Source organism: Protopterus annectens, chromosome 1.part0 (assembly GCF_019279795.1).
Source record: "Protopterus annectens isolate FY-2018-M chromosome 1.part0, PAN1.0, whole genome shotgun sequence".
Lineage (NCBI taxonomy): Eukaryota > Metazoa > Chordata > Ceratodontiformes > Protopteridae > Protopterus > Protopterus annectens.
The window spans coordinates 1384220487-1384248173 of record NC_056725.1 but is presented as its reverse complement, the minus strand read 5'-3'; the positions used below and the strand labels follow the sequence as shown (position 1 = coordinate 1384248173).

At 40.0% G+C, this 27687-nt stretch overlaps 1 protein-coding gene across 1 annotated transcript in view; it reads left to right on the top strand.

The window, feature by feature from the left end:
• LOC122801984 (CAP-Gly domain-containing linker protein 1-like) overlaps positions 1-27687 on the top strand; it is a 141151-nt gene that overhangs the window by 80784 nt on the left and 32680 nt on the right. The window contains exons 3-7 of the mRNA XM_044071756.1: positions 8349-8465; positions 16900-17141; positions 20756-20883; positions 22322-22514; positions 25764-26168. Coding sequence (XP_043927691.1) covers positions 8349-8465; positions 16900-17141; positions 20756-20883; positions 22322-22514; positions 25764-26168 — 1085 coding nt within the window. The remainder of the gene's footprint in view (positions 1-8348; positions 8466-16899; positions 17142-20755; positions 20884-22321; positions 22515-25763; positions 26169-27687) is intronic.

Below are 27687 nucleotides of genomic sequence, written 5' to 3'. Positions count from 1 at the left end.
CTCACGTGACCTGCATGCAAAACTTCAATTTGGTCTGCAACATCAATAGGACTTGCTGACAGGACAGATTTATCTCCCAGAGACTCCACCATTTGTGGAATAAACTACTCCATGTCAAGCAGGGTAATTCATTATCTCTGTTTAAGAGGAACCTGGATGACTGGATGGAAAATAGAAAATACACCCCTGGGATTCCACCTGTGTACTTGCTGGACTAAGGCTTCGGGTTCTGACTTTTGAGAACATGGGCTAATTTATTGACTAGGCTTATAAGGGCCTCAGAGCCAGTAGCCTAGTAACTTGCTAGGATACTATGATCCCATGAATAAGCATATTAAATGTGAGAAAATGTCTTTAACTGAAAAGAAAATGCAAAAAGTTGCTGCTTAATTGAAAAGACTTTTTTCACATGTATTTGTTTTCTACTCCTAACTCAGTCCAACTGCTGCCCAGCCTGCCAGCAGCCAGGAATGTGACGCCTAATTATCTGACTGCTGATTGGTATTAATGAATTAAATTACAAGATGATGGACTGAAAGGACACGGTTTTCTTGTTCATTAAGCAGGTAGATAGTTGGAGCCAATATAGACCTTTCTTAGCTGTACAAAAAATAACACGGATGTCCAGAATCAGCTTACTTAATGAGAAAAAATTGGTTCAAGGCCAAAGAGTAGCACACTAAGGCCAGAAAAAGCCTAAGTGAATGCATATTTATCACGTTTGTATAGTTTATCCCCCATCACTCAGTGTTGCTACAAAGGGGTGCAGATTACTTCACTGCCAATCCAGTCATCAAACATTATTTGGTCATAGTCAACTGATCAAGCTACAGTTATAGTTCTTTTTCCTGTGCCACACACTTGTGCTATACAGGAAGAGTTCATCCACCCCTCCTCTATTATAGCTAAGAATCACAAAGCTGCATAAGGATTTGCAAAGTTAAATGATTCGGAATTTCTGTTAAGTTGGCTAGTACCAACCAATGCTTGATCAGGTGGTCACTGATAGGTTGACTAAATACCAATAAGAAATTTGTTCATTTGTTTATTTTTTCTGATAACCAAGGAATTGATTGACAGTGATAATCTACTGTATCTCTTCTGCAGTAATTCAGAAATGGGGTCTTCAACTGTACTATGTCTAAGGTTTAGAACTGAAGCTGGGCATGGACCTATTTAGAAAGATACATTCTGTGGTATAATGATGAATTAGTGAACCAGATGACAACATGTTTGGCACATGTTGTGTTTGGCAATATGACAGTTGGTTTACCTTGCGTTTTGTACAGTTGGATGGGTGAGGTGGGAAGATTAGCTTCACTGGTGGGTAGACAAGAGTTGTACTAAGCGTGTACAACCAGTGATACTGTCTCTCCTGGTGTAGTACTGTGGAACACCTGGAATGTCCTGTGTGAGCGGGGTGAAACACAGAGACAAAATCTTTCTTACAATATAAAGATGTCTGACAACATCTTCAAAGATGAATGCACATTTTCCTGAAGTTAATAAAATACACTGCTCACGAATTGACTGACACATACTTGATTGATCAGAAATATGCCGTAAGTGTAAACAATAGCATTAGGCTCTAACATATTATTGGCAGCTGAAGTGCATTGCAGTCATATCATCTACTGCGATAATTTCTTCAGTATAGCAATTCAAAATACTTGGGCTCTTTTGGAGTTATGTGTCATTAGAAGGCAATTGTGTTCATATTTTTGAATTATGTAAAAAGAAAATACAGTGCTGTATTAACATCTTTACATTGATATAGGATGTAAATCCCTAATTGCAGTTTGCTTATTCCCATCACTGTTACCACTGGTGAGGCTGTAACATCATCACAGAATCATAGAGTCATAAAGTATACAAGGCAACTGGGCCCAGTGGTCATTTACTCCTTACCAGTACCCACCCTTAGACCTTACCTCCCTTTCCAAGAAAAAATAGACCATCATACCAAAGGTGCATCTGTGGATACCCATCTACTTTTCTGACTGCTTTTTGCAGGAAGAAAGTGTCTCGTACTGCTTTATTTGGAGTGGAATTTTGTTCCAGAGAATGAGGAAGTATTGTGTGAAAAATCTGTCTCTTCACTGTGTTTTGTTTAATTGCTGAAGCAAGTTTGGGCCCTAGTTCTAGTGTTAGTGGAACTGTTTGATTTATGGAAATATAAGAGGTCTAGGACTACTGGGTCTGTAATGGTCTGAAAGACTAGGTACAGATCACCCCTAAGGAGTCTGTGGGCCATTGAATAAAGGGACAGGGCTTTCAGCTTCTACTCCTAGCTGTTTTGTTTTATGTTTATGATCTTTATTAGTTTGGAACCTCTGTGGTCTTTCCAATTTCTTGATATTCCTAGTAGGATACTTCCCAAAAGGGGCATTGCATTCAATAATAGATCTGAACAATGCTGAATATAGAGGGTAAGAACTTCCTTATATGAAATACCTTTTGCATTCAGCTGTGACAAATAAAAAGATTTTCTAATTACTTTTGCAATATGATGGTCAAAGGCATGGGAATTATCTTTACATGTTCCAAGGTCTCTCAGCATACTTTCATTTTGACGCAGGTTGCTGTCTATACTATAAGCTGGATTAAAGGATTGTTTACCAAATATGATAATACTGCTCTTTTTAACCCTTAGTTTTAACCGATTTGTTGAACTCAAGTTTTTGACATGTGTGAGTTCTGTTTGGAGCTTCGGCATATCAGAGCGAGTCTTGAGGATGACACCCATACCTCTCAACCTTTGAGCACAAGAAATCTGGACAAAGCCAAAAACAAGGGGGTTGGGTGGGCAAAGGCCCAAAAATAGGAAGAGATTTTAAATACTGTTTCTGTAAACTTAAGAAAATTGTTAGAATAACAGGTTTTGCATTATTGTGTATTTTCTGAAGGATACAAAATCTGAAACTCAAATATCTGTCATTATTATTATTTAGTGACTTCATTCCCCAGGGATTTGCCAGAACCTCACAAATTTTGATTGCAAATATTTCATATATCCAGTAAATCATTCACCAGTATGATTTTCCTTACTCTACCATGTATTTTACTGGTATGTCTGAGTATTGATCAAACGTAGTAAGCATTGTCCATGGTTTTCATTTGAGGGTTACATGATTTTTAACATATTTGTTCAGTGTAAGTTTTTACAGCACTTGAAGAATTTTCCGTTTCTTCTTTTTTTCTTTCTCTTTGCGTCTGAATTCTTCAAATATTTAAATACAGTAGTTTACTATAAATGAGAACTTCAGTGATGTAAAGCATGTTGCTTCTGGGCTAGCCGATTGAGTATATTTGTCCTGGGATTTACTATATTGAATGTGGCATTGATTAACAGGTTACATATCCAGTTCACAGCTGAGAACTTACAACTAGTTCATAGGTTCATAGATTAGTACTAGTCTAATTACCCTTGTGGGACATTTTAAGCCTAGCCAATTTCCCCATGTGAGAATCAAACCTTGCACCTTGTGTCTGTAAGGTAAACACCTTAACCATTCTGCCATCCTCTCACCCACAGATGTCAGCTATGAGGAGTAAGAAAATAAGGTACTTACATATTTTCGGAACCAGGTTGCAATGCCACCATAATGGAAACAAAGGCAGAAATTAATAACTGAAAATGCCTGAAAACTGGTGAAACAGAAGTAGTTTATGCCACGGTATAGCATCAGTTTGCTGCAGAATGTAGGTTATGGTTGAATGTCTTTACTGGTCATAAATAAACTTTGTGAAATGTTTTGTGTAAGCATTTTAATTCATAAGGAATTAAACATCATTTAACAAGCACAAAGAAAAGATCGTTATGCAGATTCTTGTGAATATACAGCTTTTGGTCAATCCAAAAATAAAAAGTCCCACCAAAGCCTACACGATACGTATTAATTACATGGTCTGTAGATGTGGACCACTTGGCGTACCACAAAATCCTCCTTAGATCAACTTAGATTTAGACAAGTAAGGAACAGCACTAAAAAATCTACCACCCTAGATAAAAAAAACTTTTACTGCCAGTTACAACAGAAGCATCAAAACAATCTGCAGAAGTTTTGGGCAGGCATAAATAAACTTATTCACCCAGGGCAATGCACAACTCCTACCCCCTTGGCTACCATCCAAAAACCTTCAGAAGACGTTGCCAATTCCTTTAATAGTTTCTTTACAGAAACTATCCAATCACTAGCTAACCAATTATCTCCCAGTTGCCCAAGTCCTAATGCCGCTGCACCTAGTTCTCAACTCTCCTTTAACTTTCAACCAATTTCCACATTACTTATCCATGCCCTAATCAAGAAACTAAAACCTACCACCCTTGCAGTCGATCTCCTCCCAGCTGAGTATCTACAAAAAGCTGCGGATGCCATAGCATACCCGATCTCTATCCTGATCAATAGAGTTATATCAGAAGCCACTATCCCCTCCATCTGGAAGACATCCCATGTTATTCCACTCTACAAATGGGGCAGTTCCACTGAACTGTCAAATTATAGACCTATAGCTATTTTGTCACCCCTGGCTAAAAGTATGGAGAAGTGCATCCATAAACAACTCCTGAGCCATCAAATTCAGCACAATCTCCTGGCTAACTCATAGCATGGTTTCAGACCATTCCACAGTACAACCACAGCCTTCGTCTCCTTCTCCAATGTTATTAATCAAAACCGAAACAACAATAAGCTTTCTTCTGCCCTCTTTCTTGATCTCTCCAAGGCCTTCAACATGGTCAACCACCAACTACTCATACACACACTTAAAACTATTCCCCTAGATGTCTAGGCTATCCAATGGTTCAAATCTTATCTGCATGGTAGACAACAAGCTGTACTATGGTAGAACAAACTATTTTCCCTTCTACCTATCACCGTTGGGGTCCCTCAGGGCTCTATATTAGGACCCCTATTATTTTCTATATTTATTAATGACCTGTAGACAGTCATCCCAACAGACACCTGCATTCAATATGCAGATGACTCCACTTTGATTTGCTCTGCTGCCTCCCCTTTAAGTCTGCAGACTCTATCCCAAAATGTTTTTAATACTGTCGAAAATTGGCTCTGTAATTGATGTCTCCTATTAAATCCTAACAAAACAAAACTACAGCTTTTCTCCCCCACTCATAAAGCCTCCGGTCCAACCTTTACTATAAAATCTAACAATGGCACTGTCATTGTCCCAGATCCCTGTACCAAACTGTTAGGTGTAACAGTTGATAATAACCTCAAGTTTGATATGCATATTAATCAACCTGTTAAAAAAGTTAATAAAAAACTTGGCTCACTATACAAGATCAAACCTTTCCTCACTCCACTAGCTAGGATGGTTATTGCCCACACACATCTAAGTTCCACCCTCATTTATGCATCTCCTCTCTTCACGAACATCAGTAAGTCTGACCTTAATAAACTCTCTAGCTGCTTTAATCATATTGATAGATTTGCCACTGGAGCAGCATACAGAACACAGCACTGTCTGAACCTAAAGAATCTAGGGTGGCTAGAATTACCTATCCAACTTCAGTACAGTCAGCTAATAGTAGCACATAAAATTCTCTACCAACCTGAAAACACACCTGTACTTACAAAAATTATCACCCCTTACAGCAACCTCAAGACACTTTGCTCATCCAACAAATTATTAGTCCAAACCCTCAAAAGCAACAACTCATCTGGAGATTCTCTATATGCCAGCTCTATTGGTAAAATATGGAACTCACTTCCTGTTGAGCTTACTTCAGCACCCGTTCTAACCCAATTCAAAAAAAATCTAAAACAGTACCTTAAAAGGCAATGGCTGTGTCCTTGCTCTAATCCTGACTAACTCTGGCAGTATAAACATGTGTCAAAGAGGTCTTTTGGCCACCACTACATTCCTTCCTAATTGTTATTCTGTAACAAATCAGATTTGCATATGACAGAATGAATACATTGTATCCTATGTATTATATTTGTAACAGTGTTTTAACTTCTTTAATGTAACAGTTTTTCTGTATGTATGTATGGAGCTTTTCTCCTCGGGCCTCCGCTGAAAATGGGCAGGTATCCAGTTGGACTATCCCAGTCAACAAATGTAAAATAAAATAAAAAAAAATAAATAAATGTCCTTTTGAAAAGTTCTGCAACAGTTTGCAGTGTAAGGGACACCCCTCGCCATATCTTGATCCTTAATTTTGAATGGTTTATATTTCTTTCTTTTGCATAATAGCTTTCTTTGGTTGCGGTTCCAAACAATGCGTATTTACGTTGCATCGTTACCCCAAGATGGTTTTATACTTTTCAGCACTTGTTAATTCATTTATTGTTAACTGTTATTTGTTGAGTAGATGCATGAGGTTTGGATACATTTCCTGCAATACAGCATAGAATCAAAGACTGCCCTGTGAAATTTCCCTACCAACACACACACACACACACACACACACACACACACACACACACACACACACACACACACACACACACACTTTGACTGATTTGGCTCCTGGTTGCTTTAATATGTAAGTCAACCTGTTAGACAAGAAGTGTTGACAAAGCCCAAAGTAATGGGAGACAAAGTATAAAAAAAAAAAAAAAAAAAGTACAGACGAATTGTAAATATTTCTCATATCCACTTAGTAAGCTGCTATCGGCAGTTACGTATTATCAAGTTGTTTGGAATCTGGTTCCAATAATTCGTAAGTACCGAAAATAATACTGCATAAATAAGCCTTCTTTAAAGTATGCAAGTGAAAACTTTTCTCTCGCTTTTTTTTATTTTCTTATTCTGTTATTTCACTCACCCTTGTATTGTTATATATTTCCACTTCCTACCCTCTAGTAACTGAAGTGCTGTTTGAAAAAGGCTCCAACTAAATTTCTAAGCTGGGAAATTTTATAGTATCTAACTGATTAATTTTATCATTCATTCATTAAGCAGACACAATTCTCTTCAACTCAAATCTATGAGAAAAATTTGCAGGACCTGCATTGTTTGGAAGAAACATTTGTGTGCACATGTGCACGTGTGGACACACGCATGTCTATGTGTGTATGTGCATGTGTGTGTGTGTGTGTGTGTGTGTGTGTCTTTGCATGTGTGTGCTTGTGTGTGTGTCTGTGTTTGCATATGTATGCTTAGGTCTATATTAGATAGACGAAGTTCCATAATGCCAAACACCTAATGGTCGAACCATTATGTTCGAAATTACAGAACTTCGAGTATCTAAAAAAAAAAAATAACAACACAACACACAAAACAAAAACTTGTTTTAAGCAGAGGGCAAGCCCCCATGCATCCCCCATACCCCTCCCCCCGCTCTTAAATATACCAACTCCAAGATCACACCATATTGAAGTGAATGTAAACATCCGCTTATGGAGATTTCCATTCAAACACTCAAACTTTTACAAATTCGAACATATGGTCTCAACCATATCTGGTTCAAACTTGTATAAGTTCAACTACTTGATAGGAACCCTGTATGCTTGTATGTGTGTTTGTATATATGCGTTTATATATCGGTGTGGGTGTGGATGTGTGAGTGCGTGTCTGTGTGTGTGTGTGTGTGTGTGTGTGTGTGTGTGTGTGTGTGTGTGTGTATTTATATGCGTGCATTTGTGTGTGTTTGTATTTGTATATGTGTGCTTGCATGCATGTTTGTATGTGTATATGTGTGTGTCTGTGTGTGTGTGTGTGTGTGTGTATGTGTGTGTGTGTGTGTGTGTGTGTGTGTGTGTGTGTGTGTGTGTGTGTGTGTGTGTGTGTGTGTATCCATATATGTGTGTGTGTGTGTGTGTGTGTGTGTGTGTGTGTGTGTGTGTGTGTGTGTGTGTGTGTGTATACATATGTGTGTGTGTGTGTGTGTGTGTGTGTGTGTGTGTGTATACATATGTGTGTGTGTGTGTGTGTGTGTGTGTGTGTGTGTGTGTGTGTGTGTGTGCACGCTTGTGTGTGCATATATATATATATATATATATATATATATATATATATATATATATGTGTGTGTGTGTGTGTGTGTGTGTGTGTGTGTGTCTGTGTATGCATATATGTGTGTGTGTGTGTGTGTGTGTGTGTGTGTGTGTGTGTGTGTATGTGTCTTTCCATTTGTGCTTGTGTGTGTTTGTATATGTGTGTGTGTGTGTGTGTGTGTGTGTGTGTGTGTGTGTGTGTGCATGTGTGTGTGTGTCTTTCCATGTGTGTGCTTGTGTGTGTATTTGCATGTGTGTGTGTGTGTGTGTGTGTGTGTCTGTGCACATGTACTTTTTCTTGTTCTTACCTTTCACTGTTTGGATGGGGTTACTGAATTATTCACTGTGTTACCTAATTCTGCCTTCTTCTACCCATGTTCTGTTTAGCTAATTTGACGAGAAGTTCTTCAATGAAAATTGATGCAATGGAGAAGAAAGATAAACAACAAAGAAGTAAGATTCCTATACTAATTAAAAGATGCAGGAACTCTGAAGTAGAGTCAGGTAAGGGAGGATTATGCTTGATGATTTTTTGCTGAACTCTGGTAAGGCCGATCACAATAAAAATGTTTGCTTCTCTGTAACTTAATCATGGCATTAAATTTACAATATTCATTGCCATGAATAAGCATGTTGAATGTGAGAAAATTACTTTAATTGCAAAGGAAATGCAAAAAGTTGTTCTTTATTTGAAAATATTTTTTTCACATGTATTTCTTTTTTTCCTTCTACTCCTAACTCAGTACAGCTGCTTCTGTGTAAGTTAATCATGGTATTATATTTACAATATTCATTGCCATGAATAAGGCCTTCTTCACATACGTCTGCAATCTAACTAGCCTGATTTGCAAGGCCATGGAATGCATTAACATGGGCCACCTTAAAAAAGACATTGTCAACCTGCAAATGCTTGATCCTGCACAGTTTTATTTTGTGAAGGGGAGATCATGCCTGTTAAATATGGTAGACTTCTTTGAGTCAATCACCAAAGCCATGGACGAGGAAAGACGGTGCATGCCACCTACCTTGATCTGGCCAAGGTGTTCGACACTAATCCCCACTTGGGGATAATAGATAAAGTATTCCAGCTTGGCGTAAATCCATATGTGACCAGATGGGTAGTTAATTGGCTCACTGATAGAATTCACTAAGTCAAAATAGGGGAGGCTACCTCAAGTAGTAGACCTGTAACAAGCGGCATATCCCATGGATTGGTCTTGGGGCTGCTGCTGTTTAGGACATACTTCTCCAAGGTGTTAGCCAAAACCAGAGGTCTTTGGCTGACCATGTTTGCAGATGACTGCAAGCTGAGTGTTGTCACCAACTCCCTTAGTGATGTAGGCATACTACAAGAGGGTCTCAGCCAGGGAAATGACTGGTTCCAGAAACACGGCCTCAAACTAAATGCCAAAAAATGCATCATCATCCCCTTTGGGGAGAGAGACATCTCCACAAATTATGACATTAATAGCAATGTTCTAAGCACACATGCAGTTGTGAGGGACCTGAGCACCCAAGTTGACAGCAATCTAACTTTTGACCACCATGTTGCCTCCATTTTATGGAAAGCTTCCTACATGGGTCACCTCATCAGTAAGGGTATTTCTTCCTGGAACATGGAAGTCACAGCTTACCTGTATTCCTCCCTTATCAGGCCCATTATATAGTATAACTCCCCTTTTGGCATGTACCTCACAAAGCACATGCAGCAGCTGGAGAGACCACAGAGATTTCTGATCAGGGGAATCCAGGACTTCATAAAACTATCCTACATGGATAGGTTAAAAGCCCTGTCTCTCAATTCTGTCTCATGCAGACTCCTCAGAGGTGATCTATGTCTGGCATACAATACATCTTTGACCCCACCTTAATGAAATTGCTGCATATCCGCAAGCCAAACACCACTCATGTGACCTGCATGCAAAACCTCAACTTGGTCTGTGACATCAACAGGACTTGCTGACGGGACAGATTTGTCTCCCAGAGAGTCCACCATCTGTGGAATAGACTCCCTCTCCATGCCAAGTAGAATACTTAATTAACCCTCTTTAAGAGGATCCTGGATGACTGGATGGGAAATAGAAAATACACCCCAGGGATTCCACCTGTGTCCCTCCTGGACAGAGACATCGGGTTCTGACTTTTGAGAACATGGGCTAATTTATTGGCTAGGCTTATAAGGGCATCAGTGCCAGTAGCCTAGTAACTTGCTATGATACTATGATCGTATGAACAAACATGTTAACTGTGAGAAAATTATTTTAACTGAAAAGGAAATGCAAAAAGTTGTTCTTGGTTAATTGAAAATATTTTTTTCTTATGTATTTTTTTGTTTTTTTCTCTAACTCAGTCCAAATGCTGCCCAGCCTGCCAGCAGCCAGGAATGTGACACCTAATTATCTGACTGCTGGTTAGTGTTAATGAGTAAAATTGTGAGCTAATTGACTGAAAGGATACGGTTTTCTTGTTCATTAAGCAGGTCGATATTTTGAGCCAAGATAGACCTTTCTCAGCTGTACAGAAAAATAATATGGATGTCCAGAATCAGCTTACTTAATGAGAAAAAATGTGGTTCAAGGCCAACGAGTAGCACACTAAGGCTAGAAAAAGCCTAAATTAATGCATATGTATCATGTTTGTATAGTTTATCCCCCATCACTCAGTGTTGCTACAAAAGATTGCAGGTTACTTCACTGCCAATCCACTCATCAAACATTATTTGGTCATAGTCAACTGATCAAGCTACAGTTATAGTTCTTTTTCCTGTGCCACACACTTGTGCTATACAGGAAGAGCTCATCCACCCCTCCTCTATTATAGCTAAGAATCACAAAGCTGCATAAGGGTTTGCAAAGTTAAAGAATTTGGAATTTCTGTTAAGTTGGCTACTACCAACCAATGTTTGATCAGGTGGCCACTGATAAGTTGACTAAATACCAATAAGAAACTTGTTCCTTTGTTTACTTTTTCTGATAACCAAGGAATTGATTGACAGTGGTAATCTACTGTATCTCTTCTGCAGTGGTTCAGGAATGGGGTATTCAACTGTACCATGTCTAAGGTTTAGAACTGAAGCTGGGCATGGATCTATTTAGAGAGATACATTCTGTGGTATAATGATGAATTAGTGAACCAGATGACAACATGTTTGGCACATGTTGTGTTTGGCAAGATGACAGTTGGTTTACCTTGCGTTTTGTACAGTTGGATGGGTGAGGTGGGGAGATTAACTTCACTGGAGGGTAGACAAGAGTTGTACTAAGCGTGTACAACCAGTGATACTGTCTCTCTTGGTGTAGTACTGTGGAACACCTAGAATGTCCTGTGTGAGTGGGGTGAAACACAGAGGCAAAATCTTTCTTACAATATAAAGATGTCTGACAACATCTTCAAAGATGAATGCACATTTTCCTGAAGTTAATAAAATATACTGCTCACGAACTGACTGACACATACTTGATTGATCAGAAATATGCCGTAAGTGTAAACAATAGCATTAAGCTCTAACATATTATTGGCAGCTGAAGTGCATTGCAGTCATATCATCTACTGCGATAATTTCTTCAGTATAGCAATTCAAAATACTTGGGCTCTTTTGGAGTTATGTGTCATTAGAAGGCAATGGTGTTCATATTTTTGAATTATGTAAAAAGAAAATATAGTGCTGTATTAACATCTTTACATTGATATAGGATGTAAATCTCTAATTGCAGTTTGCTTATTCCCATCACTGTTACCACTGGTGAGGCTGTAACATCATCACAGAATCATAGAGTCATAAAGTATACAAGGCAACTGGGCCCAGTGGTCATTTACTCCTTACCAGTACCCACCCTTAGACCTTACCTCCCTTTCCAAGGAAAAACAGGCCATCATACTAAAGGTGCATCTGTGGATACCCATCTACTTTTCTGACTGCTTTTTGCAAGAATAAAGTGTCTCATACTGCTTTATTTGGAGTGGAATTTTGTTCCAGAGAATGAGGAAGTATTGTGTGAAAAATCTGTCTCTTCACTGTGTTTTGTTTAATTGCTGAAGCAAGTTTTGGCCCCAGTTCTAGTGTTAGTAGGACTGTTTGATTTGTGGAAATATAAGAGGTCTAGGACTACTGGGTGTGTAATGGTCTGAAAGGCTAGTTATAGATCATCCCTAAGCAGTCTGTGGGATAATGAATAAAGGAACGTTTCCAACTTCTCCTGTTAGCTCTTTTTTTTTTATGTCTGTGATCTTTTTTAGTCTGGAACCTCTAGGGTCTATTCAATTTCTTGATATTCCTAATAAGATACATCCCAAAAGGCACATTGCATTCAATAGCTCTGACCAATGTTGAATATAGGGGGGTAAGAACTTCCTTAGATGAAATACCTTTTGCAGTCAGCTGTGAGAAATAAAAAGCTTTCCTAACTACTGTTGCAGTGTGATGGTCAAAGGCATAGGAATTATCTTTCCATGTTCCAGGGTCTCTCACCATGCTTTCATTTTGAAGCAGGGTGTTGTCTATACTATAAGATGAATTAAAGGATTGTTTACCAAATGTTATAGTTCCCAGGGTCAGTGGAAGCACCATCTTTGTGCAAGGGAATAACGGTGGCCTTTTTCCATTCAGCCAGGATGAATTCAGTGCTTAGACTACGATTGAAAACAGTACCCAATGGCATTGTAAATTCTTGTTTGAGCCCCTGTAGGATGCAGCTTTGGATGTAATCATGTCTCATGGATGCTGTGTTTTTGATATTAGAGAGGGCATTCTTGACCTGTTCTTTAGCGATACAAGGTAGAGGACAGGTGGTAGGGATATCTTGGGGTAATTGTGGCAGGGAAAGGGGAGTGAAGTTTTCACAGAACCTGTCAGCTAACAAGTTAGCAATGTCCACAGGTTCAGTATATATGGTATCATTAACTACCAGTTCTGCACAAATCTGGACCTTTCCGTTTAGGTTACGGATGTAACTAAAGAATGCCTTATGGTTGTCCTTAGTTGAGGAAGCTAATGTGGATTCATAGTTAGCTTTGGAGGACTTCACAAGAAGACTTATTTGCTTGTTTAAGCTGAGGAGGGAGTGTTTCGAGTTTAGGGCTCACTCCCTCTTACTCTTAGGCAACAATTTCTTCCTCTTATTGTAAAGCCTGTTAATTGCAGTTGTCTCCAGACAGGTTTGCTCTTCCTTGAGGAGCTTGTTTTGGTCCTATCAGGTATGATCAAGTCAATGCAGTTGTTCAGATGTTTGTATGAGGCACTGGTGTAGAACTCAGCATAGTTGCCAGTTCCATCTGAGGGGGGAGGTGCAGTGAAGCTATTTATGCCATCGCGTAAGAGGTTATAATCTGCTTTGGAGAAGTTTTGTAGTTTAGTTGGTGCTGGGAGGGGGTCAGGTGTGATAGTTACTTTGAATGAGACTGATTTGTGGTCAGATCTCACCAGGGAAGACCTCACAATGGGAGTGCTACAGTGGTCCTCTATACTGTTAAGTACCAGATCCAGGGTGTTGGCACCCCTTGTGGGAGTGACAGCTAGCTGGTCCAGGGTATTGGAGTTAATGAAGTTGAGGAACCTTTGGGAAAGTGATTTGCACATGACTAATTTCCCCAGTCAATGGATGGGTAGTTAAAGTCACTCAAAAACATGATGCTTGGATGTATCTTGATAGAATCAAGTAGATCCAAATAGGCAAAGTGGGTGTTCTGATTCATGGAGGGGGTCCTGTAGCTGGCAATGACTTGAATAAGTGTCCTACCAACAGTTAATTGCATCTGAAATCTCCCCAGGGAATCATGCTGTCTAACCAATCTGGGGGTGTATTTATTATAACTGTTGATACACTGCCTCCTTTAGTTTCCATGCATTCAGTTTGTGGTCTGAACATGTGGAAGGAGGTGTAGCTCGATATGGCTGGGGTGCTCTCCACAGCCTTGAACCAGGTCTCTGTGACTGCACAAATGTCTATGTTTTCCAAGGTGAGGACTGTTTCCAGTGAATGCAGTTTTACATTAAGACTCCTAGCGTTTAGCTCAAAACCTTGAGGTTGTTTTTAGATGGAGTTCTTATGTTGGGAATTTTGTCCTTGAGACACAGCCTAAAAAAGGCACTATGAGGGTGGCAAGAGCCTTGACCAGTAGCTGAAATACCAGGGGTGACAGATGAAGACCATCTCTGGCAAAGCATCAAGGTCTGTCAATCATGTCATCCCAGGCTGACAGATACTGTATCCCCTTGGAATGACACCAGAAACTAAACCAATTATTGAAGTCAGTCATTTTCTGTTTGTATTAAGGCATCATCCTAGGTGAAGGTAAAATACTGCTTAAGGCTAGGGACATACCAGCCTGAGACACATAATCCGAGAGCTCAATCATTTCTCTCCTCATATAGTCCAGAGAGGTATGTTTCAAGTCATTCACACTAGCATGGACTATGACAGAGTCATAACAGTACCTGTTGTTGAGAGAGTTGAGTGCATGTGTGATGTTGCAGATCCTGGCACCTGACAGACAGCTGACCATGAACTTCTCCTTATCCAGCCTGGTGAGAGGAACATCTGTGTGTCTCATTATGGAGTCACCTATGACTAATATGTTTGGCTTTGTGTTTTGCCTTAAGGACTTGACAGGTGAGACAGGTGAGCTATTATCTGTATTGTGTTCTGCAGAGGAAGTATTAAGTATAGTGTGCTTGTGTTTTTGTTTGGGAGGTCTCTAGTATTTAGGTATGTTTCTGGTGAGGATCCCCACATATGTAGGTACTTGTGATGTGGGTTTGGCTGGAGTAGGAGGTGAGGTGTGCATGCTGACAACCCGCTCATTGTCATATGTATTGACTGGTGTGTGAGAGAGCATGGATTCAAGGTTCTTAATATAGCTGCATCTCTCACATGTTGAGTTTGTGTGGTCTAGGAGCAGAGGGTTGTTGGTGAACATGAGGCAGTTACTACACTGTCTCATGATACCCATGTCGACCAAGCTGGATGGAGAAACTGTGGGAAATTGTACATCCATAGTGTTAGGTAAATTTATATGGCCAGGAAGAGAGGTCACACTTAGGAGTGGCTAGTGGGTGAAAGGTGTGTTGGTACCTCTAAGGCTAGGCTTAGTGTTTTACCTGATGGTACTGCTGAACCATGAAAAACCTCTGTAGGACCACAAGCAAAGTGCTAAAGGAAAATTTAACAAGCAAAATGTTTGCTACTATAACCACCAGCGGTAACTACCTCTATGCAGCAGTGCGTGATTGTGCTACACACGAGAAAGTGCAGATGCTGGACTTATATAAAAGAAGATATAACCCTTTTAACTCAAGCTAGCCAATAAGGATGCACTGTCTGAGCTGTAGTCTAATCACCCTCGATTAGATGGAACCCAGACAGCACTCTCCTGCCAGAAGGTGAGAGAGAAATTTTAGGATGTAACTAGTGAAACAGTAGGATATACTGATAACTGTTTTGAGACTCTCTTGTACTTTTCTGAATGACAGTGATTGGTAGTAGAATTGGGGTAGTCAATGAGTTTGTGAAGAGGAACATCAGGTTTGGTTATACTGAGTAAAGGAAGTTGGAATGACAAGCTTATGAAGAAGAAGAGATATTAGAATGGATAGCCACCACTGTGTTAGGTGTCATGTGGAAGGTGCCATGACATTTTGGGAATATTTTATCAGAATTAAAAAAATGTAATGGTGCTGCAGAATGTTTTGGTTTGCTCAGTTGTGTTGTCTGAACATTTCTGAAGAAAAGAGTCTTAGCATCATGAATCTGTATACTGGCAGTGCACATTAACTCCTGATACTGCTGGAATTTAGTAGAGTTAAATTAATCTTTTTCACATTCTCCCCATGACATGTTTCTGTCCTTAAGTAGACAACAGGCTTACAGACATCTATCATGAGTGACAGACAATAACACTGTCTTTAGATGTCTTTCTTAATTTGTCTTGGATATGTATCAGTATGTTACAGAAAATGGATAAGCCAGAGGTAGGGTCAGTGCAGTTGTAAACATCCTACCAATTACCATTTTATAGTACTTTTTCTAGTAGACTATTAAAACTGATTGCAAATTAATATGAAATATGAAAGTGTTTGTCTAAGAAGGCATTTAAGAATTTTGAATCCCCAGTATGTTAGACTGGGGCAATAGTCACTAGTAACATTAAGCAGAATGACTGGGTATATTTGTTAGGAATGTTTTATAAAGAATACAAAAGTCTCTCAAGCTAGCCTTCAAGCAAGCCATTAAACTGAATCTTTCTAAGAAGATGTCCTGTAACTGGGATGTCATGTGATTTATTCATCCTTACTGGCTGTCTTCTCACACTAACTGCCTTGCCACTCTTCTGTTTGAACGTTCCCTTTTTCCTTCTGGTTTGAACGCTCTCTCTTTACTCAGACTTACACTTCTGTTTTCTTCACCTCCTTTCACCTTCCTCCTCATCCCTTCCCTTCTTATCTCCCGCTCATTTTTCTTGTTATGTCTCTCAAAGCTTCATCTCTCTTCCCTGCTAAGTCTCTTAGCTTTTTCTTTGCCCTTCTTTCCATTTCCCTAGATTAGTATCTCATCTCTCACCATCTGCTTGAATCTAAGTTTGTTTTTATTAAGGTATATCCATGCTATTATTTGCTTGCCTTGGATTATTCGTACTGTAATATATAATTACTTAGTCTGAGAGTACAGACAGTTACACTGCTAATACATTGCATTTTTCAAATCCTTTCGACTAAAAACAGTTTGTATATCTATTTATTTATTTTGTAAATTAATCTCTGTCTATGCTGCTTTTCTCCCATGGTTGCCACTGTAAATGACCTCTGCCCAGCTGGAATGTTCATGCTGACAGAGAGGGACAGATAGAGAGATAATGCAGTTTGACAGACAGATACTCATCCCTATAAAAGTGTATGCAGTTTGACAGATATTCATGCCTATAAAAATGTTCTCGTTCTTTTTAGCACCAAGTACTACAACAAACATGACAAAAATTACAAAATGTAATCTCAACACTGCAGTACCACACTCCTCCTCTCTTCAGACTGGAAAATCAAATGTTTCAGCTAGAAAGGAAAGAATGTTAGCAAATAGTTCAAGTGCTTTATCTAAAAGGGTGAAAACTTCAGAGAGTACTTCAAGAGTTTCAACTAGTAGCAGAACAACTTCAAAGCGTAATTTAAATGTTGGGAACCGGGTGCTGTTAGTAAGTATATTCAAGTATTATATAAGTAAGACTGCAAATGTAACAAATATTTACCTTGTGTATCTAGCAAAGTTCCATATTGATCATGCATTAACCAGGAATAGGTCAGAAATTCATATCTCGGATCTTGTATGCTATCAGTTTCTTAAATATATGATGCATTTATGTGACTTTGGTGTCAACCTATCAGTTATGATAAAAATGTAAATGGATTTAATATGCTGGGCAGCATTACAACTGGCTAACTTGTGTGTGATGCAAAACTTTGTGTCCTAATTATACAACTCTACCAGAAGAAAAAATGACTGTTCTGTGCCTCAGCACTATAAAAAGGGGGCAATTTCCTTTTGGCTTCAAGAGTCTATGACTTAACTAGCAGCCAGAATCATTCACCAACTTAGGTGGGCAAGAGTGCTGCTTTTATGTGACATTTGCCTGTTCCCCAGGGCTCTATACTGGGTCCCCTTCTCTTTAATATTTTTATAAATGATTTCCACAACTCTATCCCATTCTCAGATATCATCCAATATGCTGATGATTCTACTATTATTTGCTCTACCACTTCTATCCCCTCACTCCTAAAACTGACTCAGGATGCCTTTACAACCACTGAGCAATGGATGAAAACAAATCACCTAGCACTCAATGCCTCTAAAAGTAAATTAATGTTATGTACCCCCTCTAAGGCAACGTCTTTCGATATAAACACATTCTCCATCACTAGTCAAAATAATGTACCCCTGGAGCTGGTGTCAGAGACCAAGTTACTTGGGGTCCAAATTGATAGTCAGCTCAAATTCAACTCTCACCTACAGCTAAATATCAAAAAAACCCATCAAACACTAGGTATGCTCTACTGACAAAATCATTACCTCACACCTGCTACCAAAATCACTCTCTCTACTTCATTTCTCATCCCCTCCCTTCTCTACGGAGCTCCACTCCTAACTAATCTACAGTCCTCTCTAAAAACACAACTTTCCTCTTGCTACAACAAAATTGCCAGGTTCGCTACCAACTACAAGTCCTCCACACACCACTGTTCCTCTCTCCAAAAACTGAAATGGCTAAAGCTACTCAGTGATCTCGCATATATTCAACTAAATCTTGCACATAAGCTTATTTTCAACCCTTCCCTCTGTCCCTCCCTTTCATCAGCTTTTAAAATGCACCTTCCTGATAGAGTATTAAGATCCAACAATCAAAATCTGTTAGAAGTATATAAACCAACTCGTCCCCCAGGAAAAAATGGTCTGTCTTATGGCCTTGCACGCCTTTGGAACTCCCTACCACCTTCCATTCGCACCACCTACAACCATTTTATTTTTAAAAGATCTCTTCATTCACATCTTGTATCCCAGTGGGAATGCTCTTGCTCCCATCCCACATAACTTACTCTTGCAAATTCCATCTTCCTTCCTTCCTCTGTTTCCTCCTGCAACTCTCCTTGTTATTCACCCCTAACTCTTACATATTAATTGCAAATTCCATCTTCCTTCCTTCCTCTGTTTCCTCCTGCAACTCTCCTTGTTATTCACCCCTAACTCTTACATATTACTAGCCCTATGAAAATTGGAAATAATGCTCTCAGCCACACCCCGTAAGTGTTTGCTTCCGAATATGATAATATTTCTCAATATTTTCATGCTAAATTTCCTTTTAGTCTGTATTATCTACTAAGTATTTACTTGCAAATTATTTTTCTGTATCTTTAACCTTTGTATAAGAGTATAATTTGTGCAACTATTAAGAACAACCTATTGTAACCTTTTTAGTTTTGGAGCTTTTCTCCCCAGGACTCCATTGAAAACGGGTTAATTTGGCCCAATGGACTATCCTGGTAAACCAACTGCAAATAAATAAATAAAATAAATAAATAAATTTGCCATCATGTGACATACCTTTGCCAGTACAGGATTAAATATATGGAACTGGAACTTACACAAATGTGCAGTAAAAGTTTTTGTACGGTTATATAAAACTGCTGCCCCTATGAATGACAGCAGTGTGATCACTTTAAACTACTTCAGTGAGTACAACCTAATACAACACTTCATTATCATTTATTCTAAGGATGTAGTCGGAAATTTTTTTTTTCCCAGTGGAAGCCACCTGCATCGCCTTTCCCTAAACTTGTATGTGCCAGTTTCATAGTCAGGCAACTTTGGTGAAAGCAGAAATTCTCCAAAACAGCACAGTGGTCTCAAGAAATCATTTTTCTTCTAATATAAGTAAGCAAGTGATTTTTGATGAACTGCCATGACAGGAAACACACAAGAACTGAGAAACAGAACATAAATATTTTTACTGCACAGTAGGAGAGTACTTGCTGTGATAGTAGGTCTCACTAAAAGATCTCTTGCAGCAGGTAATGTGCTTGTGTTTCTGCCACAGGAAACATGTACATGACAACTTTCTATCAGCATTGCTACACATTGATGGCAATGAATCAATTGCACACCACCTGTGGCACCCTGTGTGGATGTTAATTCCCTACTGGTAAGCCTCTCGTGAAACGTACAAGTGAGACCTATGGCTGAAGTGGCCTACCTTAAGTTCTAAGGAGTCACATTTGGAGATCACAGGCTGCATCCGATCTATATCCTTGTCATGTGGAGTGCTGCTACCCAAGCACCCATGGGTGCTCCAGTAGTGCAGGATGCACAGGTGACAATAAAGACAATCCCTACATCCCCATCCTTAATCACAGCTACTGTACAGGCTGCTGTGCTGTCTGCCCATATATATATATATATATATATATATATATATATATATATATATATATATATATATATACGTGTGTGTGTGTGTGTGTGTGTGTGTGTTTGTATATATATATATATATATATACGGGTTCCATGCACTAGATCGAATTTTCACTAATTCAAAATAGTGCATGGAATACTCACTGCAGCGAAAGTGCACTTAATCGAAAGTGCACTTACGCGAAGTTCAGTACAATGAACGGGTGTTGTACTGAACTTCCGTGCAATACTCACAGACCTTAAGGTTATGGCACGGGTTATAGTAAGCCGGGCTATCCCCTTACCATGACCCATGCCCTAACCCTAAGGTCCATGATGACTGCAGCGCAGTGAAGGACATCGCAATGTCCTCCACTATGGTGCGATAGTCACAAACCTTGTTTTTTATGCCCTCCACTGTGCTGTGGTGTTTTCAGTGAAGTGCACTTACGCAAAAGTTCACTTTCGTTAAAGTGAACTTTCGCAAAAGTGAGGCTTCATATTACAAGTTCGAAGTAGTGAACTTTTGTTCTTGTAAAAGGAATCCATGTATATATACATACATATATATATATATATATATATATATATATATATATATATATATATACATACATACACACATATACATATGGTATAACATGCCTTGCAATAAATGGTGACATACAACTACAGGTAACACTGGCTGCTGTGATGTGTGCCATTTCATGCCAAGTTCTAGTCTTCCAGCAGTAAACTTACCATAATTAAGAGAAGAGTGTCTGTCCCTCCCTTGCTGCTTGTATATAAAAACATCAGTAATTGTATCTTAATATAATGTCAGTGGTCTCATAAAAAATTAAACATATTTGAATTTATTTCCAACAGCTTGATGGGAGCAACAGAGAAGGTACAATCAGATATTTGGGCAAAACATCTTTTGCAGATCGAGAATGGTGTGGCATACAACTATCTACACCAACAGGGAAGAACGACGGCTCAGTAAATAGAATACGGTTTGTATAAATTCTCTTAGTCTTTTGTAGAACTAGAAAGTGTAAGATAATTAAGTTACATTAAATAATTTACAGATATTTTAACATGTTAAAGCAAGTGTAAGTTGGATTTAAGAATATACTAGGCATGAGTTGTTAGCACTCACTCAAAATATTTTTGAATGCACTGCCAATTAAGAATGTGGGTTTCATGTGAAAGTAACAAGTTAAATGAACTCAAATTTTTGCTGTAAAAAACACAATGAGAGAGAGAGAGTGTTAAAATCAACAAAATGTACCTAGTCTATGTTTTGTGTAATACTTTGTACCATGAGGGAGAAGACAGAACAGCTAGTAGTGAGTCAAACTGAAATACTTAAACCTAATGATATATTGTCATAATGTTTTATGGCATCTCTTCCTCTTGGTGAGCCCAGAGAAGGCAAGCAGCACATTACTTTATTTGGCAGGGATTTTTCTGGGTGTGAAATATTTTGATGGGCTATGAAAAATGTTCTTAGAAATATTTTAGGAGCTGTACCTGATTAGTTGAACAAAAAAACTTGTAAGTAATATATATGTTATGAGTATGACATGAATAACCCAATAAAGGACTTCAGATGTATGTAGTTTGAAATGAATGACATAAGATAAATTGTCACTTATTCAGCTGACCGAGTAAATTAGTTTATATTTTGTCTCCTATACTTCTCACTGTGGATAAATGGAAATTCAGGAGACTGACAGCAACAATTTTGCATTCTTTGTCAGCAGCTGCCTGTGGAATTAAGCAGTGGGCAGTGCAAGTTGCTAAGTCAGTCAAAACAGGTTATGTGACTGTGGGGGTTGTCTGTATGACTAAGGGGAGTATATCAGTGACAAACCATGGTGTGGGGTTTTGCCATCTGTTGCTGCACGCTAAGATACCTCATCCCTTGTGGTCATGGTAGGATCTCAGAGAAAAGCGCCTAATGTGGAAAGATTGAAGTGTAGAGACACCCACAAAATGGTTCCCCTGTGTTTAGGAACTGGTAGTCAGTAAGTTACTTGTGGTCCCATTGCGTGTCATGTTAAGGTTAAGTCTGTACACATATGGCTTTGGATTTGCTGTTCTTCTTTGAAAAAAATGCTGTGGTACATTATCTGTGTCTGAAATAGAGAGTTAGGACTTTGGTTTAATATCCCATCCTGATGTCTACATGTCAGAAGATGTGTTCCTTCTTATGCTTTGTTGTACAGCCTCTGCTTGCAGTATAAATGTGGCTGATACCTACAGCATTCTGATTTTTCTACACATACATGAAACAGTATTCTGTAGCAGATATGCTACTGATGAGGAACTGTTGTTATTTTTCAGTCACAAATATGATGAGACATTATTGTGATAATAAAAGGTACTTCAAGATGCACTTATACATTCTGCAAACACACTTACTAATTGTTAATCTGCTTTTAACAGCTACTTTACATGCCAGCCAAAATACGGCCTATTTGTACCTCCAAGTAGGGTGGTTAAGATAAGCTTCCCGCGTACTATATCTTCTACAGCCAAGTGCCGAACAAAAAAAACTGACACAAGAGGAAGCAGTAAATTCGGATCACCCTTTGCTTCAGTGCGTACATTATATGAGCTATTAGTGCACACAGACCTGGTAGGTATTTTTTTATGCTTGCAGAATGTTATTCATATCCAGTACTGTATATGCAAAATATAAAGCATTGCTTTTGATGTTATGCTTGTTGTCAGACTTCATGACTATCCATCAGTGTTGAGTTAACTTTTGAATCGTCTGCATTCACTGTATACTAAGTCCACAGTCCTATCAGTTTACAGAGCTCTGTCATTTGTAATAAATTGAAGGATATGCAAGCATAATTCTTATCTGTGTCATTCAGGAGATTTTGTCTTGCCTTATGCCACTATTACTGTTCAAAGGGTTGGGGGTGGCATAACAGTTAATGTGTCCACCTCATAGACATAAGGTACAAGGTTTGAATCTGACCTCAGGTTTTTGGCTAGACTTAAATTGAGCCTAGTATTCACCTATGAACCTCGTAAATATATTCCAGTGTTCAATCTTAAACTGAAAAGCAGTTGGTACAAAAGGTTACTGACTGCGAACTGTTGTTCCTGTAGTAGAGGGTTTAATTTCCTTATCACTGATTTGCCTCCTGTATGACACTGAGCAAATCGGTTAACCAGATGGTGCATGGAGACAACTGGGAATTTGGCCTAGGCTCCTCAGTAGTCCTTCGGACTACAAGTCTAGTAACCACCCAGGAGCCCGTTATACATTTTGCACATCTCTTACTGCTACATAAATCATATTCTAACTGATGTTCCTTGGCCTTTCAAAGTTTACTTTTTAACAAATATTCTTTAAATTGGGAATTTTTGATATGCTGTTTGGTTACAGTTTACATGTTAGCATCACCTAATTTAAAGCAGTCACCTATAATGTTAAGACTACTCTAGTAACCTGCGCTCTTCATAATGCCTCACTGTCTGCTATTCGGTAATGACTTCTCGCCCTTAATATTGGTGAAAATGCCTACAGCAAACACTTGATCGTTCTCAGAATTAACAGTTCATTTTTTACAGTTTTATGAAAGAGAATCAATGTCTTTCCCACTTAATTGCTTTAACTTACAGGGGTAGCTCAATGCCTAGCAAACATACAAGCAAACAAATACTACAGTATCCTAAAGTTTAGATCTGATGTTGTTAATCTTCATTCATTCCTTACTGATGGGTGTCAGTTTCATCCTCGGAACCGAGTCGGCCGTTATGCCAAGCTCATGCCAGTCAAAAAACTCTCGAGCTAAGCTTACCCATAATGCCCCTCTCTCTATCACCCCAGATCTCATTTGCCACGTATTGCATCAAGACGTGTCAAGCCAGTTCTCAAGCTAAGTCATTAAAATTCTTATACTTTCTTAAAAATGTTTCTTCCCTAACTGTGATTGCTTTAAGTCATTTAATGTCGTTTAGAATTTGCTACCCTTGTTTGCCTGTTTGAGTGCCTTTTTCCCTTTCTTTACCAAGGTTTTTGGTATTCTGTGTACATTACCATTGTTGGCCCCCCCTCCTTTCTCTTTCCTTCCCTTTATCTTCTTACTAATACAAAAAAAAAGTCCTCCCGCTATTTTGACTTTGTGAGTGTGTGCCTTGTGTTTGCTTGGACATTTAATTGTAGGACAAGTTCCTCCTTTTTTGTGTGTGACTATGGCTGAAAAGAAGGGAACTTCTGGTTTTAAGCAGTGCGATCAGTGCAAGAGGAAAATGCCTAACTCAGATGCTCATTTGTCTTGTGTCTACTGTCTAGAGGTGCCACATCTAAAGGTTCAGCTCCCGTGCAACATATGTAAAGGCTTTAGTGACCGTACTTTGATGGAAAGGAAGAACAGACTGATTCTTAAAGGTCTCCTAAAGACCCCCTTTTTCAGAGGCTATTTCTGAGACGGAGGGCTCAACCCCTACAAAGAAGGAACACAAGAAGAAAAGCCATTCTATAATCTAATTCTTCTCATACTAGTGACTCAAAGACGACAACGGAACAGAAGGCAAAATTTCCTAAATTTGCACCAGCAATGTTGGCACCAGGGCTTCCAACCCCTTCTACGGTGCCATCTTCAGTTCCAGGACTTCAGCCATCGATGACTGTGCCTGCGACAGTACCAGTGGTTCAACCTTTGACTACAGTACCATCCTCAGCACCAGTGCTACCAGTTTCCCCCTCGGTACCTATTGTGAGTATGGAACCGTCCAAAACTCCATCTCCCATGGCACAATCTACTGTACAGACTCCCCCCTTTTGGCACCAAATATAGTTTTTCCAACACTGGTTACTGTCCACCCCCTATACATCTTGCTGGTCCTTTGACCATGGTGCCGAAAGGTGAGATATTGCCTCGGACCCGATACTCCCCGTCAGCAGATCCCTTTTTTGGACAACAATATAGCCCCTTTTTAGATCGACTAGATTCTCCATCGGGGATGTCCACCCACTCCTCCAGGAGCCTTACAGAATTTAGTGAGATTAGTGGATCAGCTATTGGTGGCCAGAGGATTTTCAACTCCTTCCAAATCCTCCCTCCCACCTGGAACCGAGGATTTCTCTCCACTGACTCCACCACATATTCCTTCTTCGACCTCCTTGGAGGCATCGGAGCCCTCAACACCGACGCCAAACTCAGTACTGGCTGCTTCAGTTCCATTGGTAGATCTTACCATGGCTCCGGAGCCTACCTTATGGACATCTACTTACTCGGAGCCAAGCCATCCCCAGCATCGAGACTGGTCTGCCGGCACCATGTTCCCTAGTATGGCACCTATTTTTTCTATGGCATCATCTACTAGGGTTCTGGTTATCTTGGTGGAACTGAGTCCTCTCATGGCTCCTTCTCTGGGAGTGGACGCGTCAGAGCAGGGTGTGACCATGGTTTCGAGGTTGATTTTCTCAGTTCCGGGATCCCATCTCTCTTTGGGCAGGCCTGCTTTCCAGGTGATGGAGAGGGCACTTGCCTCTGCAGGCACTCAGCTGGTCCCCTCGGCACCAGAGAGCCATATATATCTTTCCTCTGAACTGCAGCTGACACAGTCCACTACTCTGGGGCACCAGGCATGGAAACCTCAAGACACCCTTCCACAAGGTACCCACTCTTCAGAGTCCTCCTCACATGTTCCCACTGAGCAGGTTCCTCACAAGAGATCATACAAGAGGAAGCACATGGATTCCTACAAGGAGTCCCTTACCAAAGACACAGACTACAATGAAGGGGAAGGGTCTCAATGGTTTCCCCCTGAGGATGTCTCCTTTGGAGACATACTAGAAATTTTAAAGCAGCAGGGAGACTGGAAGCCCACCAACCCTTCATTTGAGGAGTCTGTGTTCTTGCAGGCTTTCTGTGCTCAACCTTCTACTTCTTGGATGACCCCACCTATAGATGACCTGGTTCAGCTCATCGTGCAGCACACCTGGAGGAGTTCTGACACCATTGAACCTATACCTAGGAGACCAGACAAAATTCTTTCTCCACCAGAGGGCAACCCACACTGGTACAAAGGCCTACCAGTAGATGCTATGGTGGTAGCAGTGGCCACTAAGAAGGCATTTACCAGAGAGAGCCCTACTGTCCATCCCCCTAACAGGGAGTCTCGGGTGATAGACAGGTTAGGGAAGTGGATATACTCTACAGCAACCTTTGCCATTTGGCCCTTGAACTACTTGGCAGATTTTACCTGGCTTCAGAAAGACTTAATATCAGAACTCTCGAAACCCTTGGCAGGAGCAGTGCCTGATGAGGTACGTGACAAAGTTGCCTCATAGCTTGCCACCCTGGAATCTATTTCTAACTTGTCCATGCAGTTGATTTCCCATACTGCTGAAGGGGTGGCTAGAGCAGCGTAATGCCTGGATGCACCTATGTGATTTCACGGATCCCTCTAAGTCTTCCTTTCTCAATGCTCCCATGGAGGCCTCTTCCCTTTTTAGTCCAAAGGTAAAGGACACCTTAGCCAGGTGTGAAAAGGATGGTAAGACCCTGTCTGCCATGGGCGTACATTTTTCCACCCCCCAACGATCCTACTTTAGGAATAAGAGGAGTGGAAAAATGTGGTACTAGAAAGCCCAGGGTCCTTTCCGTGACACACGTGGTGAGATTGCTCTCTGGGGCAGAGGGGGAAACTCATCTGGAAGATGTCCCTTCAGAGGCAGAGGGGGATCCAGAAATTCTTTCTCTGGACAGCCCTATCAGCACTCCTGAAGAATGGCATGATTGCTTACCTCTGGAAGCAGTTGGGGGATGATTTTCTCTACACCACTTTGCCTGGCAATCCTTAACCACAGATTCTTGGGTGCAGACAATAATTACCAGAGGTTATCATAACCCCTTTGATCTTTATCTGAGGCTGCAAAGGCGAATCCCGGATGTTCCACCCAGTCAGAGGGATGTAGCAGCACAAGAAATTCAAAAGCTGCTTCAAAAAAGAGTCATCCATACAGTCCCACCAACCCAGACAGAACCTGGATTTTACTCAAGGTTCTTTTTAGTGCCCAAAAAGGACAGGAGACTGGAGGCCAATCTTGGACCTCAGCATCCTAAACAAATTTGTCAGACAGATGAAATTCCGGATGGTCATGGTCTATCCTTCCGTTTCTGGAGAAAGACGATTGGATGTGCTCAGTAGATCTTCAGAATGCATATTACCACATAAAAATGAACAAATGCTCCAGAAAATTCCTCTGCTTCTGGCTAGGAGCCAATCATTACCAATTCCGAGCACTGCCTTTGGTCTGTCTATGACCCCCAGAGTGTTCACCAAATTCATGGCAGTGGTAACAGCTCACTTGAGACTGCAAAGATTCTGGGTGTTTCTGTATTTAAACAATTGGCTTATTACTGCCCTCACCAAGCGTCTACTGGTTACAGTCTTACATTATACTCTACAACTAGCAGCAACCTTAGGGATCTCAATAAATGAGGAGAAGTGCAAGTTGACCCCTTTGCAAACTCTGGAATTCATAGGGGAAACTTTCAACATCCACTCTTGCCTAGTTTCCCTCCCACTACACAGGCTAGAAAGATTAAGATCCCAAATCCAGGTGATACTCTCTCAGGACAAAGTTCCAGCTCGGGCAGTTCTTCAACTATTGAGATCTATGACAGCAAAGATTATGATAGTTACCCTGGCAGGACTACACATGAGGCTTCTCCAGTGGCTTTTACTAATGCAGTGGTCCCCTTTGACTCATCCTATGTTCTTTCAGATCTGTGTAACAAATCAATAGAAACAAGACGTACTTTGGTGGATGAAGCCAGAGA